Source organism: Oryzias melastigma, linkage group LG4 (genome assembly GCF_002922805.2).
Source record: "Oryzias melastigma strain HK-1 linkage group LG4, ASM292280v2, whole genome shotgun sequence".
Lineage (NCBI taxonomy): Eukaryota > Metazoa > Chordata > Actinopteri > Beloniformes > Adrianichthyidae > Oryzias > Oryzias melastigma.
Window position 1 is genome coordinate 5,172,944 of NC_050515.1, and position 16,893 is coordinate 5,189,836.

The 16,893-nt window shown below is 43.5% G+C and overlaps 2 protein-coding genes and 1 long non-coding RNA gene across 8 annotated transcripts in view; 2 read left to right on the top strand and 1 right to left on the bottom strand.

Moving 5' to 3' along the window:
• The window catches only part of LOC112137026 (nardilysin), a 17,027-nt gene extending 15,182 nt beyond the window's left edge, over positions 1-1,845 (top strand). For both annotated transcript variants that reach the window (XM_024259126.2, XM_036211444.1), the window contains exons 28-31: positions 438-521; positions 591-798; positions 941-1,027; positions 1,335-1,845. In XM_024259126.2, coding sequence (XP_024114894.1) covers positions 438-521; positions 591-798; positions 941-1,027; positions 1,335-1,538 — 583 coding nt within the window. In that variant the 3' untranslated portion in view covers positions 1,539-1,845. The remainder of the gene's footprint in view (positions 1-437; positions 522-590; positions 799-940; positions 1,028-1,334) is intronic.
• Positions 1,846-3,548: 1,703 nt separating this feature from the next.
• frem1b (Fras1 related extracellular matrix 1b) overlaps positions 3,549-16,893 on the bottom strand; it is a 60,260-nt gene continuing 46,915 nt past the window's right edge. For all 4 annotated transcript variants that reach the window (XM_036211443.1, XM_024258679.1, XM_024258677.1 and 1 more), the window contains 13 exons: positions 15,686-15,950; positions 12,140-12,563; positions 10,951-11,152; positions 10,514-10,658; positions 10,306-10,435; positions 10,026-10,098; positions 9,798-9,947; positions 7,841-8,145; positions 6,667-6,711; positions 6,404-6,565; positions 5,476-5,585; positions 4,865-4,950; positions 3,549-4,526 (listed from right to left, as the gene is read on the bottom strand). In XM_036211443.1, coding sequence (XP_036067336.1) covers positions 4,339-4,526; positions 4,865-4,950; positions 5,476-5,585; positions 6,404-6,565; positions 6,667-6,711; positions 7,841-8,145; positions 9,798-9,947; positions 10,026-10,098; positions 10,306-10,435; positions 10,514-10,658; positions 10,951-11,152; positions 12,140-12,563; positions 15,686-15,950 — 2,285 coding nt within the window. In that variant the 3' untranslated portion in view covers positions 3,549-4,338. The remainder of the gene's footprint in view (positions 4,527-4,864; positions 4,951-5,475; positions 5,586-6,403; positions 6,566-6,666; positions 6,712-7,840; positions 8,146-9,797; positions 9,948-10,025; positions 10,099-10,305; positions 10,436-10,513; positions 10,659-10,950; positions 11,153-12,139; positions 12,564-15,685; positions 15,951-16,893) is intronic.
• LOC112136831 lies at positions 3,890-9,913 on the top strand. Of its 2 annotated transcripts, none has more exons than XR_004947711.1 (4): positions 3,890-4,029; positions 4,282-4,572; positions 6,530-6,648; positions 9,783-9,913. It is a non-coding gene; the product is annotated as an uncharacterized LOC112136831 (long non-coding RNA). The 2 variants fall into 2 exon arrangements; XR_002917427.2 differs by lacking the exon at positions 9,783-9,913 and adding an exon at positions 8,063-8,170.

The following is a 16,893-nucleotide window of genomic DNA, read 5'->3' on the forward strand; positions in this document are numbered from 1 at the left end:
CGAGTCCCCACCTCTGCAAAACACCTCCTGCACGTGTAACTCTGATCTCTCAAAACACCTCCTGCACGTGTAACTCTGATCTCTCAAAACACCTCCTGCACGTGTAACTCTGATCTGTGCGTGAGGTGATTGGTGGAAACTTTTTCAAGATTTTTTTGTGTACGAGCTGTTTTGAATTTGAAGTAAATTTTAAGCCGCTGTAATTTCATGTTGTGTGTGCATAAATTGGATTTTTTATTCAGAAGTTTTTTTTATATTTGAGTGTATGTGTGAATACACAATTGCAGTTACAAATCAAGAATTTCACACACATAAATCCAGTGAGTCTATCTTCTCTCCATACAGAACCACCATAGTTTTCAGATATTCCTGAATATCTGCAGCCTCAATGAATCTCATTGACCTGCTGACTTCCTGCTTCATCTCCCGTCCTGCAGGTACCAGGTGTACCCGACCTGCAGGAATACTTCAGGGGTGCTGGGGTTCTCTGTCACCGTGGAAACGCAGGCCACAAAGTTCAGGTGAGTCTCACTGCAGGTGCTCGGCTCCAGTTTGAGTTTCTGCCTCTGAGGCGACTCTACCACCCACAGCACAGAGTTTGTGGAGGCAAAGATCGAGGAGTTCCTGGAGAACTTTGGCGAGCGCTTGTCCGGTCTGACCGAAGAGGCCTTCAGCACTCAGGTGACGGCGCTCATCAAGCTGAAGGAGTGTGAGGACGCCCACCTGGGCGAGGAGGTGGAGCGCAACTGGTTCGAGGTGGTCACGCAGCAGTACGTCTTCAACAGACTGAACAAAGAGGTGATGCTTCCCAGCTTCAGAACTTACACCAGACTTCTGAAGTGCTCTTTTTTTGCATATATTTGCAGTTTAACTACTGAATGATGTCACCTGATGAGCATTTACAGCTCAAAGGACAGGTTTGCTGCTGTCTCTGTTACAGGTTGAAGCTCTGAAGGTCTTCGCCAAAGAGGAGCTGGTTTCCTGGTTCCTGGTGCACAGAGAGCGCAGCAGGAAGCTCAGCGTGCACGTGAGTTTCCTTCAGTTTGAGCGCCCTGGTTGGTTTGTGGAGGGACTTTTAGCTGAACCTGTATCTCCATGGACAGCCAGCGTGTGGCGCTGTGATATGGTCCTTCTCCTTCCCTCACTGACGCTATGATGGTTGATGGAAAGGGTCCACCCTCGAGGGTGCAGTGTGAGCTAACATCGAGATAGCAGATGTGGATGCTGTTGGCTCCGCCCTCCTTTCCCCACAGCAACATCTGACCAGCCCCGGACAGTCTTCCTTCTCTTGGACCCGTTAACTGGAATAATATTTTGTTTCTGCTTCATGTCAGGTGGTGGGTTTTGGTGTGCAGGAGAACGACCCCCCCGATCAGAGCATGGACGACCCCCCTGCCTCCTCAGTTTACGGGGAAGTGAGCGAGCTGACCTTCCTGCCGGTTTTGACGGCGGCGCTGCATGGAGCCACGCCCATCAGTGACATCAGAGGCTTCACCTCCTCCCTCCCCCTTTACCCCTACCACAAAATCCTGGAATAAGCCCCTCCCACTTTTTTTCATTTTTTTTTTTTCTTTTTAAAATCAAATCCGTTTTGTGAGTCCTGTTCTGGTTTCAGTCCATTTTAAAGACTAATGTCGTCTCAGTTTTAACCTTTGGACATTCAGAACTCTCAGGGGACGTGAATGCAACGCTCTGACTCCACGTGTTGTAAAGTCCCACCTCCTGCAGGAGGTGCACGTGTCTACCGTCCACATAAACACATGATTCTAGATGAAGTTCCTCAGACAGCTGGCTGCTTCTACTCAGAGGAAACACTAATAAAAATAGCCATGGCGCATAAGATCACTGGTTTCTTCTGCTTCTGTTTCCAGGAATCGAGTCAGAAATGCAGTTCAGTATTCGCCCTGAAGGGGGCAGCATGATAACGAAACGGATGAAAATGTCATGAAGCACAACAGTGAGGCTTCCTTTGCCTGGAGGGTGGTTTCGTTTGATAGCAGTCTAAAACTGTTTGGTTCTGGAACCAGATTTTACTTAGAAAAAGGTTTTTACAGTGAGCTGAGAGCAAACATCAGACCAACAGTTTGACATCTCTTACAGACACAAAGTCAAAATTTAAGAAGAAAAAAAACTCCTTTTCTAGGACCTAGTTTCTGCAGAGTGGCAGGAGTTCATTAGAAATTCTCCTCTGAGTTTTGGACGGGACCTTTGATTTGCCACCAGCCCCGTTACTGAGAGCTCTGTTTATGCTCCCCTGTTAGCTAACGTTACAAATGGTGAGCAATATCAGAGCAATCCATCCATACAGTTTTTATCCAGATTCCAGCTCAGACGAGGAAAACAAAGATGTTCATGGATCTATTGGTCTGTAAGTGGTATTAGAATTGAGTGGAGCAGGAAGCCTGTGACCTGCCCAGCAAATATCCTACGTAAAAAATAAGCTTTTTCAAATTGCATTTTATTTATTTGCTCATAATTCACAAAAATTTGAATAAACATTCAGAGATGAAATTTTAACCTTAATTTTCTACATGCATGTCCTCCATCAGAAAATGCTACAAAAACATGTTAAAATCACCAAAAACACAATTTTCAGTGGGACCTTCAAGATTTTTAGCAAAGAAATTTCAGTTTTTTTTTTTTAAATATATATATATAGTACTAAAAAAAAAATCAATATCCAGTTTAAATAAATATCTTCATATGCTGTTTGCTAGGTAAAAGTATTTTTTTTTTTTAAGATTTTTAAGTCACGCTCCAACTATATATTTTTCTATCATAAAATGGTCCCCCGTGATCTTTTAATTATGAAGTTTTTAGCCAAAATCAAAAAGACATTTTCTGCACAGCAGCTCATTGGCTCATTTCTGGGTTGTGGGGGTAACTGTTGATACAGCAACCCCGTCCCCCTTCCCGTCACTAAGGGCCTGTATTCACGCTCACGCACGAGCTTATAGCCTCAAGCTAACTTTAGTCGCAGAAAAATTACAAAGAGCAGAAATAGATCAATCCAGTTGGACAGTTTTGAGCCAGAATCACAATTCACCACCGCATGCGTGTTGAACACCAATGTCTTGCTCACCTGAACATGAGGCAGAGGTGACTTTAGCACGCATATTTCAGTAGCTGCGTCATTAGTACGAGCATTTTCAAGCATCTGGATTTCTGATTCATTGAAATTTGAAATAAGAAATACTCAGAAATGCAGTTTTATCGTAAATTATTTTATATTTCTCCTCAACTATGACAAAAATGATACAGGAACATGTTAAAAACACCAAAAAGACCATTTTCATTTAAGTGGGACTAACTAGAAATGAAATTAACTTCAATTAAAGTTACACCGTCATTGTCATTTTTGTTGACATTTTGTACTTTTAGGTTTTTGATTTTGGGCTATAAGCATAATGACCAGCTGGGTAAAGATAAGACTGGGGGGTTGGATGGATAGATAGATAGATAGGGTCTTTAATAATCCCTTAGGAAATGCTGATTAGGTCTCATCCAAATACATAAGCTGAAAGGACAAAAAATAAAGACTTAAAAGCTAACAGTGGAAAAAGTCACATTTACTGGAAAAAAGAGCTTACATTTGTTTTTTCATGTGATGTAATCATACAGAGTTGGACATAAGATAAGACATATCCCAAAACACCACCATGCTGTGACCTAAATGGTGACCGTAGAGGTTTCAAGAAAAAGTTCAACTTTTTTGGTGACCTGATGATTTTATCTGTCAGTGTCAGTCCAGAGACAGGCGGCGATGACGCCATTACGAAATTGGACAACATCTGAGGGGCAGATCGCCAGCCGGCGGCAGCTCTGACTGGACGATGTGTAAATGTGTCCAGACGGCGGCATCCATATCCAGTACCACCCCGGGGGGATATAAAAAGCAGGTCATTCTGCACGCCGGACGGCCACCTGACAGCCAAGTCTACATTCATGAGCACGCCAACAGATTTAAAAAAAAAAGGGCAGTGGCACAAAATCTTGACATTTTTGCCGATGCCTCCCCATCCCGCGATGGTAGGTGTATTTGTAACCATAGCCTAATACAACCAACATGTTTATTGTATAAAAGCATATTTTGTTTGGTTTTTCTGCGGGTGTTGAAGGTTTATCCTCCTTCCATTGAAGATGGAGGTTCAGAGATTTGAATGAATGATCTCCTGTAGATGCTTACATGAATTTGGCTTTCCATAGAGTGTACTGTTGTGTGTGCTGATGAAAACACATAATTGTTGTTTATTCTGTATCTTTATTATGACGTTATGACAGATGTCAGATGGAGACACGATCATGTGATGCTGGCAGGAGTTCCAGAGCGTTTCAGTCTCATGACGCTGGTGATGAACAGATGAACGGATGCTGAATGTCAGCAGAGCAGCTAGTAGAAACCCAACTCCTGGGGTTTTTGACCAGCATGCAGTTGGGACCATCACCATCCTCAGAGTGAGCCCCCGTCAGCCTGAAGGAGGGGTGACTGTCAGCCTGGTTCCATTGGGCCAGACCTTCATGTAAACCTGAGGAGCACAAAGCAATGAGAAGACTTTTCTGTGAACTCTGAAGGTAAAGAGACGATCATTTTAATGGATTTTATATCTGATCACAAAGGAAAAGGGTTTTGAATCAGATTGTGAGTTTGTTTCTGTTGGACTGTTCCATTGGAGTGAATATGGACTGATGTTGAATAACAACTAAACAGCTCAACTCACTGAAATAATGTCACATTTTGGTTACAGGAGGGCTCTCTAAAGTTATTTTAGCTATAAAAAAGACGACACAGTCATTCTTACAATGCGATTCTGCAGGACTGTGTTGGTAAAGAATGACCAGAGCACTAAAGCAGGCTGCTACCCACCCATCCAGAAAGGCCTCCTCCCTACCAACCTCCACAGCCAGGACACGTCTCTCCTGGACTGAGCGCCGCTCAGGCTGCTGTTGAAGCTGAAACACACACCAGCATCACAGACAAACTTCTGAATCGCAAATTCAACCATATAATTCGAAGCAATATTATACTACAGAGAGAGTCCTCCCAGTGTAACCCCGCCCCCTCCTTCTATCATCCATGCGACCCAGCAATTTAACTTCACCATAGCATCCACTGTGGAGGTGAAGGACCATGGAAACAATTACATTTTTTGTTATCTGAAGCTCATAAACAAGTGTGTTGATTTTTGTGGTGATTTGTGAATCAACATTTTGGGATTTCCTTTACAAAACCCCGCCCACATCGTTAGGATGTCATTTATTCAGGTCCAGCCACAGCTGTAGTGTTTGTGATTTCACATTGAGTGAGTGCTGGTGGGAGATTCCATGGAGCCGTTCTGGTGGGTATCCAGGCATGATGACGGAATCATCCTGACAGCATCAGAACAGTTTAAACTCCACAAGCACCATGTCCCGTCATCTGGAGTCTGTAAGCAAAAAAAATCCCCCAAACTAATGTGTTTGTCGAGATGCACTCACAGCAAAGAGCAGGTTCTGTCGGCACTGGCCCAGCTCGCCACAGACGAGCTGACGGAGTAACAGCGCCCCCTGTAGAGCGTCCAACCCTCAGGACAGGAGCTGCTGGATGTCTGAACACACAAGCAGAAATGTTCTGTTAGATCTGATGATGGTGACATTGATTCTGGGTTTCTGTGCAGATCGTCTGGGTAACTTTGATTTAAATGGGAGGTTCATTTAGAATAACTTCATTATTTCTTAAACTTCCACTCTGATCTTCTTTTGATTGATTGCAAAAATGTTCCTATAGTGGTCTTTTAATCATGATTATGAAAAAATAAAAAATAAAAAGTTTGTTTTCTAACCTGCTCTGTTGCTGAGAGCTCTCTGTTTACACTCTCCTCCACTAGCTTATAGCCCCTCACATCTGCAGCCTAACATCACTGGTCCAACAAAAATATCCGAGCTATCCAGTCGTACGGTTTTTATCCAGATTCCAGGAAAACAAAGACGTTCATGGACCTAGTGGTCTATATGTGGATGTCAGAGTGGAGAAAAACAGGAAGCTTGAGGACCGCCCAGCGTATTTTCAACGTCACAACTACAAATTCCTAAGACATTTTATTTTCATCTGCTCCTGATTCACAATGATTTGAATAAAGAAATACTCAATAATGCAGTTTAATCTTAATTTTCTCTGCATATTATCAGAAAAATGCCACAAAAACATGTTTAAAAACACCAAAAACACGATTTTTATCAGAGTGGGTCTTTAATCCTCTGTTTTCTCAATTCATTTTCTCCGATTTTTTTCTCATTACAAAAAGTTTTTTTTTTTTCCTTTAGTGTCCTTTAGTCTTGGTGAAACGTTTCTTCTTGGTCACACATTAAGTTTAATAAAGTAGAAATTGAAGATAAATGAATGTTCAGTTTGAATTTGTGTGTGGACCTTGTTCTGGTGCAGCTCCAGCTGTTGTCCGGCTGCTGGACGATCCGTTCCAGGAGCGTCTGCAGCTTGTTGGTCCTGCTGGAGGCCACTGTGAAGTGACCATCTCCCCTCTGCTCCTCCCAACAGCGGCCCCCCGAGCTGGAGAGGAGTCAGACTCTGGATCTGACAAAGAGGAGACGCAGATTCCGCTTGAGAACAGCTAACGAGAGCGATGGGGTGCTCTGTAGGAACCTTTATGAAGGCAGGTGAGGATGAAGACGTACCGTCCAGACTCTGTCTTCAGATCGCCTCTGAGCAGACGGCAGCACCTGAACACAGGGACACAGTCAACGCCCTGCCGATTCCTGAATCTTCATGTTTCAGAGTTTGAGAACGTGCATGTGATTACAAAAAAAATCATAAAAGAAAAGGAAGAGCAAGTCTTCATGTTTGTTCCTTGGATCAGAACATTCTGGAAGCAACCCAGAACCCGATGAAGCCTTTAGAGCAGGGGTCTCTCACTGGCGGGCGGCGGGCCATTTGTGGCCCTTAAGAAGACATTTTGCGGCCCGCCTTAATACGAATGTTTAGTGTCTACTAATCAACATCTTCTGCATGTCCAGATTTCTTTGATATTAGCTTTGTGTTTGATTTGTGATGTTTCAGCTTCATGCTTAAAACTTTACATTTGCTTTTGTCATTGGATCTAATCGTCAGAAAAGTCTTAGCAACAGTTGCTAGTGTTGTTAGCTCCTGTCATTTCACAGGATGTGCAGAAGATATTCCTTAGTAGTACATAGACATGAACAGATATTCAATAAACTTGTCCAGTAGACATAGACAATGAACTAAAGATATAGACAGAGGACGCAAAAACATATTTTTGGCACAAATGGAACCCCATACAGCCCAGACCCAACAGACTCTGCCTTCAGTGGCCCCAAGGTCAACTGAGTTTGAGAACTGTGAGACATCACATCTAAGGTGTGTCTTTGGGTCAGAGGACACTGGACTGACCGCTCTGTTCCAAACAAAGAAAGTTGTTTGTTTATTCTATACATTTTTTATAAAGCCTGCAAATGGTAAACTAAACCAACCAACCAACCAACCAATCAATCAATCAATCAATCAATCAATAAACCAATCAATCAATCAATCAATCAATCCATCGATCAAATCAAACATAATAACTAAGAACACAAAGTTCTATGAAAGAAATCATGAGCAGCAGGAGTTCTAACAAGACCACCAGAACTGGACCACGTAAACAAAAATTCAAGTAAACCAGATGAGAGTGGTTCATTTTGGTGGTGGTAGAGTCATGATGTGGGTTTCCATTCCCTTCTAAAAGCTTGTTGTAGTGTAAAGGTGTGCCTGATGAAGACGTTTTCCTGATAGGAAGCTCTGTGGCGTGTCTCCATGTTTTTTGATGGTGTGACCTTTGTCAGCTGTAGTCACCTTCTGACCTCCCTGCATCAGACGGTGAGCACCCCCGTCTGCTATCTGGCGATCCTTGTGGTGGGGGGTTGTTCTGTAACTGGGAGCCGCCTGGTCTTGAGGCTCCACCTCAGAGTCCAGGAGGGGGTGGCGGTCCGGGACGTCCCCTCTGGCCGGGAAAAGATCCCCCTCCCACAGCATCTCTGTCTCCACCTCGATGACGGGGTCCTCCTCCTCTTTTAGGTCAGGTGGGCTGGGGTCAGGAAGATGAGGAGTAGGAGGTCGCCGGTCCTTGTCCACCTCTGTGTCTTCTGGATTGCACCTTCCTGGCAGGCAGAAATCAGGGCAAAGTGGTTGTATAATCAGACCAATTGTAGTTTGGAGACTGTCTCTCCTCTGTTTGTATGGCTTTCTAATAAAATTAAGATTAGAATTAGATTTCTGAGTTTTTCTTTACATAAATCATTGTTAATCAGGAGCAGACAAGAGAATGTCGTCTGAAAAAGAGGTTATTTAAGTTTTCCAGCTGTCTTGATTATCTGGATTAGGTCTGTTGAGTCAATCAGAATGAGGAGAAACCTGAGTCAGTTATTTATCAGAGAGCAGTACAGAGGGAACTGGAGAACTGGCAGCGTCATAGATCTTGAGGACCATGAATGTGCAGCCCTGGTGTAAACAAAGGCATGATGGGAAATAGGGCCTGGCAAACTCAGAGCTGAATTTCTGATGAACTCCTGCATGAAACTACAGTATTTTCTGGAGTATAAGCAAAAAATGTCTAATAAAGAAAAAGAAAACCATATACAAGTCGCTTTGGAGTATAAGTCGCACTTTCTGGAGAAAAGTCTGACGTTCTGACGTTTCAGAACAAATCCGCCATATGGGGTGCCATTTGTAAATCAGAGAAGTAAAGTTTTGACATAAATGTTTTCAGATATTTAGTGTGTTTTAGGAGAAAAAAAAACAGATTTTGTTTTTCAAATGCATAATTTCACCCTTTAAAATAATGTATTTATAAATATTACATTTACTAACTAAATATTTAGTTAAAAAAACATGCATGCACCAATAAGTCGCTCCTGTGTATATGTCACACTCCTGGCTAAATATTTAGTTGGTAAATGTAACATTTATAAATACATTCAATTAAAGGGTGAAAATATGTATTTGAAAAACAAAACCTGTTTTTTTCTCCTAAAACACACTAAATATATGAAAACATTGATGTCAAAATGTTACTTCTCTGATTTACAAATGGCACCCCATATTACCAAGCATAGCTAAAAAAAATACAATAATACTTTAAGTTTAAGAGGAAAACAATCCGATTCTCTTCCATGTTTGTTTGTTGGCACTTCTTCTGCTGCCATCAGTAGCAAGTACTTATACTCAGATGCAGCACCTTCTAGTGGTTGGTAGAGGAAATAACCGCTAAAGGACAACCGGTGTTTAGTGGAAAATCACAAATATATGAACTTTTTTATGTCTAAAAAAAAAACAAAAAAACACACCAATAAGTCGCTCCTGAGTGTATGTCGCACCTCTGGCTAAACTATGAAAAACACTGTGACTTATACTCCGGAAAATATGGCATGTCCTAAAAAACGACTCAGATTTGGTTGATTTAGGCCAAAAATATCATAGTAATAATTGAAAGATCACTGGAAACAACTTTACAACAGATCAAAAGATGATTGGAGTGGGACTTTAAACTACAGTGAAGACTCAGAGTTTGGTATCATTGTGGTCACCCTTTAAAACTCTAAACAAACATAAACAGCTGGTTGTTCATCTTTTTAAGTCACAAGTTTAAGAAGAAAAACAGAAAAACTTCTCCGTTTGAAATGATCCACACAGACATAAAGGTGTGTCAGATGAGATCTTTTTATCTGTGTTGAAACCCTCCGATATAATAGGCTGTTTGTTTGTGACAGAACATTTGATAACACCTTCTTTCTCTCAGTCTGATCGGTGTCACCTCGTCTGGGGTCGATGATCTCCACAGTGGCAGATGTTGTCTGTCCTAGAACAGCGTTTTGAGGATTCTTCAGGAAGACGGTGAAGGTCTCGTGGTTCTCTTCCAGACCGTCGTTGATCAGGAAAATGTTCCAGGTTTTTAAGTTGACGCCTGAACCAGAAAGATGAGGAGAATGTGGATCGTGTTTCTCAAGAGTCGCAGATGTTTTTTTTTTGTTTGGAGTCTGACCTGGATCAAACTGAATCAGAGCGGCGGAGCTGTGAGTGAAGTCTCTGCCTGGTTTGGCTGATCCTTCCTCCACCTGCAGGACGACACCGATGATCGTTCATATAACCAGAGGAACGCAGATACAAATACATGGACTAAAATCCATTTTATGAATCTGCAATTTTGTGCAGCCTGAAGACAGACAAAAGCCTGAGTTTCTCCTTTTTAATTTAAGTTTTATTTGCTTTTCTGGCTCTGAAACCTCCAAATGAAATAAATCTTTACACTGAAAAGCAGTCACCTGGATGGCGACATATGCTGGGTCGAAGCTCCTCCCACTGCGCTGGACCTGGATCTGAAGAGTTCCTGCTAGCTCACATGTTCTGTAGCAGCTTGCTGACAGCTCCACCCGAGACCAGAACAGCTCCAGTCTGCAGGAGACACATGCGGGTCCTCAGAGTCCAGTTCCAGGTTCCAGTCCCTCAGTGGATCGCAGACAGAGTACTTACACCTGCGGCGGAGCGCTGTTTCCTGCCGCATCGCTCAGCTGGACCTCAAAGCTGTCGCTCGTCACTTCCACGTCTGCAGGGACGATGAAGAGCAGAGCTCGCTGGTCCACGTCCCGCTGCGTGAAGCGGCTCCTGATGAACGCTCCTGCAGGACGAGGGGCAAAACGTGGAAAATATCAATCACAGCGTCACAAGGAGCATCCGTTCTGATGGAAACCTGGAAGCTTCAGGTATGGAGAATCTTTGTCCTGAGGATTTGCTCCTGGTATAAAAAGCTCGCAAACATTCAAGCCTCAAATGTTTCACAATTAAATTCAGAAACACTTCAGAATGTGGGTCACTTGGTTTCCAGTTGAGGGGGGATGAAGCAGTGCAGCTCTGCAGCAAATCCAAAGAGAAGTCAATCTTCATTCAGAACACGTCTCCGCCTCCTCTACCTGTGATGGCGTTTTCCAGGTATCCGTGGCGTGGAGGTCTACTGATGAAGAACTGGAGCTGCTCCGCTGAGCTGCCTGGATCAGAGGCCTGCAGGTGTCTGCTGGTGATGAAGATGCCGGAACGACCGTCTCTCACCTCCACCACACTGCTGGGGCTCTGCCTGATGGTCAGGCTGGGAGGGGTCCGGTCCACGCGATCCACCTGAGGGAGAGAAAACAGATCCTGGTGGATTTGTTTCAGGTAATGTTAGAAAAAATAAAACTGAAGATGAGTGAACAAAGAGAGGAAGGTGGATTATTGAAAAATGTTTACATTTGTTGTAATGCAGGCCCTGTTTACTATTATAAATGTGTGTAAATGTGAACAAAAAACAGGTTTACTGAAATAAACCTAAAATATACTGCATGGACTTTGATATGGAATAAATATTTGTAAGCGGAAGCATTAAATATGAATCCCGGTTTAGATTTCAGTCCTGCATGAGCTGCAGTTCAGCCCTGCTGCCACTAGGAGTCACTGTTGGCTCACTGATCAGCCACTCTCCTGTTACTGCTTCATGAGAGAAACCTGAATGTTTCATGTCTTACAGACAGGAAGCTCAAAATTAAAACCATCAATTGAAAACTGAACAGATATTATTTTTTACATGAAGTGAAGAGTTTTTCTTCACTAAACTTGATCTTCGATCAGAACCTTCATGACATCAAAGTCCAGCTGATCCAAACATTATCTGAAAACCCCCACGATTGGACCGCGAGGATGACGTGAGCCGAGATGTTTGCGTCCATGAAAAATTCATGTCACCTCACACGGCTGTAAGCTGACACGGACCAATGACAGGCGGCTCCACCACCAGGCCTCACAGGCCCCAAGCGGCCATGGTCGCCACCTGGCTGCCTATGCGAGCAGGTAACCCTTGAAGGGGGGAGTTAGTTCATCTGCTGGTGGGTGATTCATCTGCAGGAGCTTCATCCTAACAGCAACATCTTCAGATGCTGCAGGTCAGAACCTAGTTTTGACCTGTTATCTGGACTACGTTGAGGAGGTTAAACTTAAGATCCATTTGATTGCATTTTGCACAACTTAAGAAAAACACTGAAGATCAGAGTCTATACCTTCACCACAACAGGACAACAGAAGATCCATTAAATCAGAACCATGTTTGGATTCTGTCAGTCTGAGGCTCACCTGGATGTGGAACACAGCAGGCTCCTCCCTCAGCTGTCCAAACTCCAGGTACCCTCGGTTACTTCCGTCTCCAGGCAGGAAGTGGAACCTGTCGATCTCTGCTGGGCTGCTCGGGTTGTGCCGGTAAGCCAGGTTCATTTCGTCCACGTCCCTCTGATAGAAGCGCGGCGGCGAGGACGTCAGGGGGGTTCCTCTCAGCAGCAGATCACCGTACCGGGGCAGCTGGGTGACCACGTAGCTCAGGTTGGCGGCGGTGGTATCAGGGTCGGTGAGCTGCAGGTGCTGGCTGTTAATGGCTGCAGTGGAGCCTTCCCGCAGCCGGAGGCCGCTGTTGCGCTGCAGGGTGGGGGGGATGCGGTCGCTGCGCTGGATGCTGAAGACGAGGGCACTGCTGCGGGATGAGTCTCCGTTGGTGACGACAAAACTGCACAAAAACGAACAGAAAATCACTTTTTCAGCAGCGCCCCCTGCTGCTCCAAGGCGGGAGGACCACTGCCATGACTGACAGGGTGGGGGCTGCTTCTTGTCCTTGCAACCATGTGGCAACACAATCTGCCTCTCTGGTCTGAAGCTGACAAATTGCCCCCCGGGCCCCCCCCACACACACACAGTTCTGGTTGAACATCTGGCCGCAGCAGCGTCCGTGTTTTCTAGTGGTCCGACTGACCGTTGCTGCTGTTATTAATAATGCTCATTTATCATTTGTTGTCACGGCAACACAAAACACACACACGACAAGTGCACCTGAGTCCTTCACATGACATGACATGCTCACATGGAGGGGGATTGCAGCTCGGACTGCACGTCTCTGTGACGGAGGGGTGCCACAGGGCTCTGTGCTGGGCTCTGTCTGTTCTGTGATGCTCTTTGAGTGTTTAAAAATGAATCTTTTGTCAGTCAAGCTTCTCATCCATGATCTTCAGAGGAGTTTCTTCATCTGCTTACTCAAAAGCCACTCTTTGTTATTGATAAAAAAAATATTATCAAATAGAAAAACTTCAAAACAGACCATAAAAGTGCTGGAATTTGAACCTAAGAACTCTTAGCTCTGAAATATTGTAAAGTCATTTCTGAGCGCCCACGTCTGCTGAGTCATGCATAGATCGGTCATCATCTACTACAGCATGAGTTTCTTCAGGACTGCTCCCCCTTTTCACTTTTCTCAGGCGGAGATGTTTGTGAAAAGCCTCCAGCTGATCCAGAACGCTGCAGGCGGGTTCTGAAGGAAGCTGGCTGCGCTCCGCCTGCCGTGTCTGACTCTGATCTTGGCTGTGATCTGATGGTTCTTCTGCAGCCAGATAGCCAGCCGTTCGGGGCAGCGCAGGTCTGGGTGACAAACCCGGGGTCTGCACACACCAGCGTGCTCCCCTTCCTCCCCCTCCTCTTTAAAAACCCTGCTGCTGCCAAATTGGCTGGAAAAGCAGATCGACATACTGCAGCAGAGAAAGGCCGTAGTCTCCTGACGCCCAGCCTTTGTTTGTCCCCGCTCAGCCCTCTTTTCTCGGCCAAATGTTGTTATCATTTTTGGAAAACAGTAATATTCTCCTGTCAGTGTTCAGAGGGTGTAGTTTATCCTCCTGATATGAGCGGACCTTCATGGCTGGATCATGTGATCCACTCAGAGAGAAACAACCCTGTTTGTTTTCAAACTTTTATCTATGACTTGATCCAATTTGATTGAAGTCCCACTGTGATCATCTTTTCATCCTTTTTCAAAGTGTTTCCAGTGGTCTTTTAATCACGATTTTGCCGTTTTTAGCCCACATTTAAAAAACTCATGCCGTTTTCTAGAACATAGTTTCTGCAGAACGGCAGGAATTCGCTAGAAATTCACCTCTGAGTTGTGGGCGAGACTGTTTATGTGTTCTCCGTTAGCTTACAACCCCTCACACCCCCACCCGAACATTACTGGTGCAGCAGAAATGCAGAGCTATATTGGATCTCCTGACGAGAAAAACAAATTTGTTCATGGATCTATTAGTCTGCGTGTGGACGCATCAGAATAGAGCGGAGCAGGAAGCTTGTCGCCCACCCAGCTTATGTTCTGTGTAACAAATATGATCTTTTTTAAACGGCTTTCTTTCATCTGCTCCTGAGTCACAACAATTTGAAAAGACAAAAAATGCTCAGAAATGCTATTTTTAAGCTAAATTTTCTTTCTCCATCATACAAAAACTTGTCAAAAACACTGAAAACACAATTTTAACCAGCATGGGTCTAAATCAACTTTTTTGTCTGTTGACCTCAATAAATGGAGCTTTAAAAGTGCTGTCAGTTAGTCATTGCTAAGTTTTTGACACATTAAAATAAACATTTTTAATTCTTGAAAATATAGTCAAAAACCATCTGTGTGCTGCCCCCTACAGGTTGAACCTGAATATTACAGTTGAATTTCGTGATTGGTCAAACTGTTTAAGTCCCACGTCATTTCAGAAGTCACACGTCATGATCTGCAGCTCCAGTTATAGGTGTGTCTGAGATCATGCAGGGACACGCAGCGCTGCGCAGATCGCCTGGATTGCGGTGCAAGTTGGGTAGTTTTGACGTCACTTTTCAATCATCATGAAAATATTGCATAAAGGGGCAGGTGCACGGTGCCCACTCAGCTGGAAATCTGGCGCTGGGCCGACTGCAAGCTACCCTGAAGACTACAAAACAATGCATTGTGGGAAACTGTGTCCTGGCAGTTCTTGTACTTTGATGTGATGCTGATCAGAAATAATTGGCACTAATGAATGAAATCTGTGTATTTTGCAACTCTTTCTGGAATGTAGTGAATCACTGATGTAAAAATGAACAAGATTTCAAATAATTTGTGGTTATTTTTGTCATTGATGCCTTTAAAAGTTTATTTTAGACTTGATATTATTTATTTTTCTGGGACAGTGCACACTAAATTAAAACTATTTTTCATCTGTTGTCCACAGACAGATGTTAAAAAATTATAAAAAACATAATAGTAAAGTTTATACTAAGGAGGAGAGGCATATTAAAATCCAACGGAATGTTAAGGACAACCCCAACTTTCTCTTATTGTTCAGTTCTGCTGCTCGCCTTCATCTCAGGTGCCTTTCCCTGCCCCCGCCTGCAGCCGCCTGGTCTCGCTGACGATGCAGGCGAGGAGGTTTTTAGGCTATTTTGGGGTCTAGCTAATATTTCAGCTACACGCTAGCTGGTTTGGCTAATTTGGGCTTTTCTTTTTACATTTTTTTAGTCTGTTTTAAAGTTAGGCTAATATTTTACGCAAGCTGTTTTGGCTAATTTAGGGATTTTTCAGGGTTTTTTTAGGATATTTTGGAGTTTAGCTATTTTTAACTAATTGGAACCACTGCTGCATCGCTTTGATATCTTTTGATATCCTGGGATTCAGCTGTATTTTTATAAGCACCACTGCAGGTGCACTTATTTTTTCCCCATGTTTCTGAGACAACTTTTGCTGCAATACTGCCCCCCTGTGGCTGCTCTAATTTACACAGTCATAGATTTTGGGGGTCACTTTGGCCCCCAACAAGATCCAGGCAGAGTTGAGGGCGTGTTCTTGCTCACCTGAATGAGTCGGCCTCGCCGTCATGACTGTTGTCGTGGGTGTAGCACACTCGGTGTGCAGCCACATCCAGCTGGGTGAAGCTGGTCAGCGGCACTCCCGGATGCTGAACGCCGTGAACTAGACCGTGTTGAGGCGGGACCAACACCTTGAAGATCAGCTCATCAGGTCGGCCCGCTGAGTCAGACGCCAGCAGTATGTCGGTGTTTAGGACGACTCGCTGCCCTTCCTGCAGGTACACCGGCTCACTCCGCAGCACAATCTCACCTAGAGGGAAACCGGAAAGATCTGTGAACTTCCTGATAGTGTTTTCTGATGCAACAGGAGCGACGGAGGAAGTTCAGTGGGGGAAAACTCCTCTTATTTTTCATGACAAAAAATTTGAATTTACACTTTAAGAACAGAATTAAGAGAAAATGACAATAAATTCAACCTTAATTTTTAAAATATATTTATAAAAAATAATACGTTTTTTATCTTTGTCCATAATCTGATAACATGTGAGCCATCCAAAACATGATCAAAGGCCTTGCTATAAAGCACATGTCTCAAAGTCAAGGCCCGGGGGCCGGATCCGGCCCTCCAGGTAATCATATCTGGCGCTCCAGATCATTTTATTTTATTGTTATTAATGACCCGCTGTTATCATGCTCTTATTTTTAACTTATATAATTTTTACAAAATATATTTTAATGGAGAATAAAATACTGAAAGTTATTCAAGGTTTAAGTTGATTTATTCTGAAATAACATTCTTGCCTTTTAATATTTATTATTTTGGCCCCTTGTGTGATTGAGTTTGACTCACCTATTATAAACTAAGCATGACAACATTTTAATATGTGGTAAACCTATCTCTGAACGTCCAGAAACTGACCAAACCCAGTCCAAACCACTCAAAGACCACATCCAAGACTTAAAGTCTGAACATGTCTTCATGTTCAGGCATTTTTTCGTCTGCTCCTGATTCTCAGTTACTTAGATAAAGAAATATTCAGAAATTTAATTTTGAGATATGTCTTCCATCATCAGAATAACCCCCAAAACAGCATTTTAATCAAAGTGGGTCTTTAAGGTCAAGAGAACTAGGGTCCCAAACCTGCAAAAATGTTTTTACAGAAGAAAAAATAACTCAAGACATAGAAGTTACCCGCATACATAACCCCTTTCATCTTTAGGAGACCCAGAAGACCTCAGTTCAGCCTGAGAAC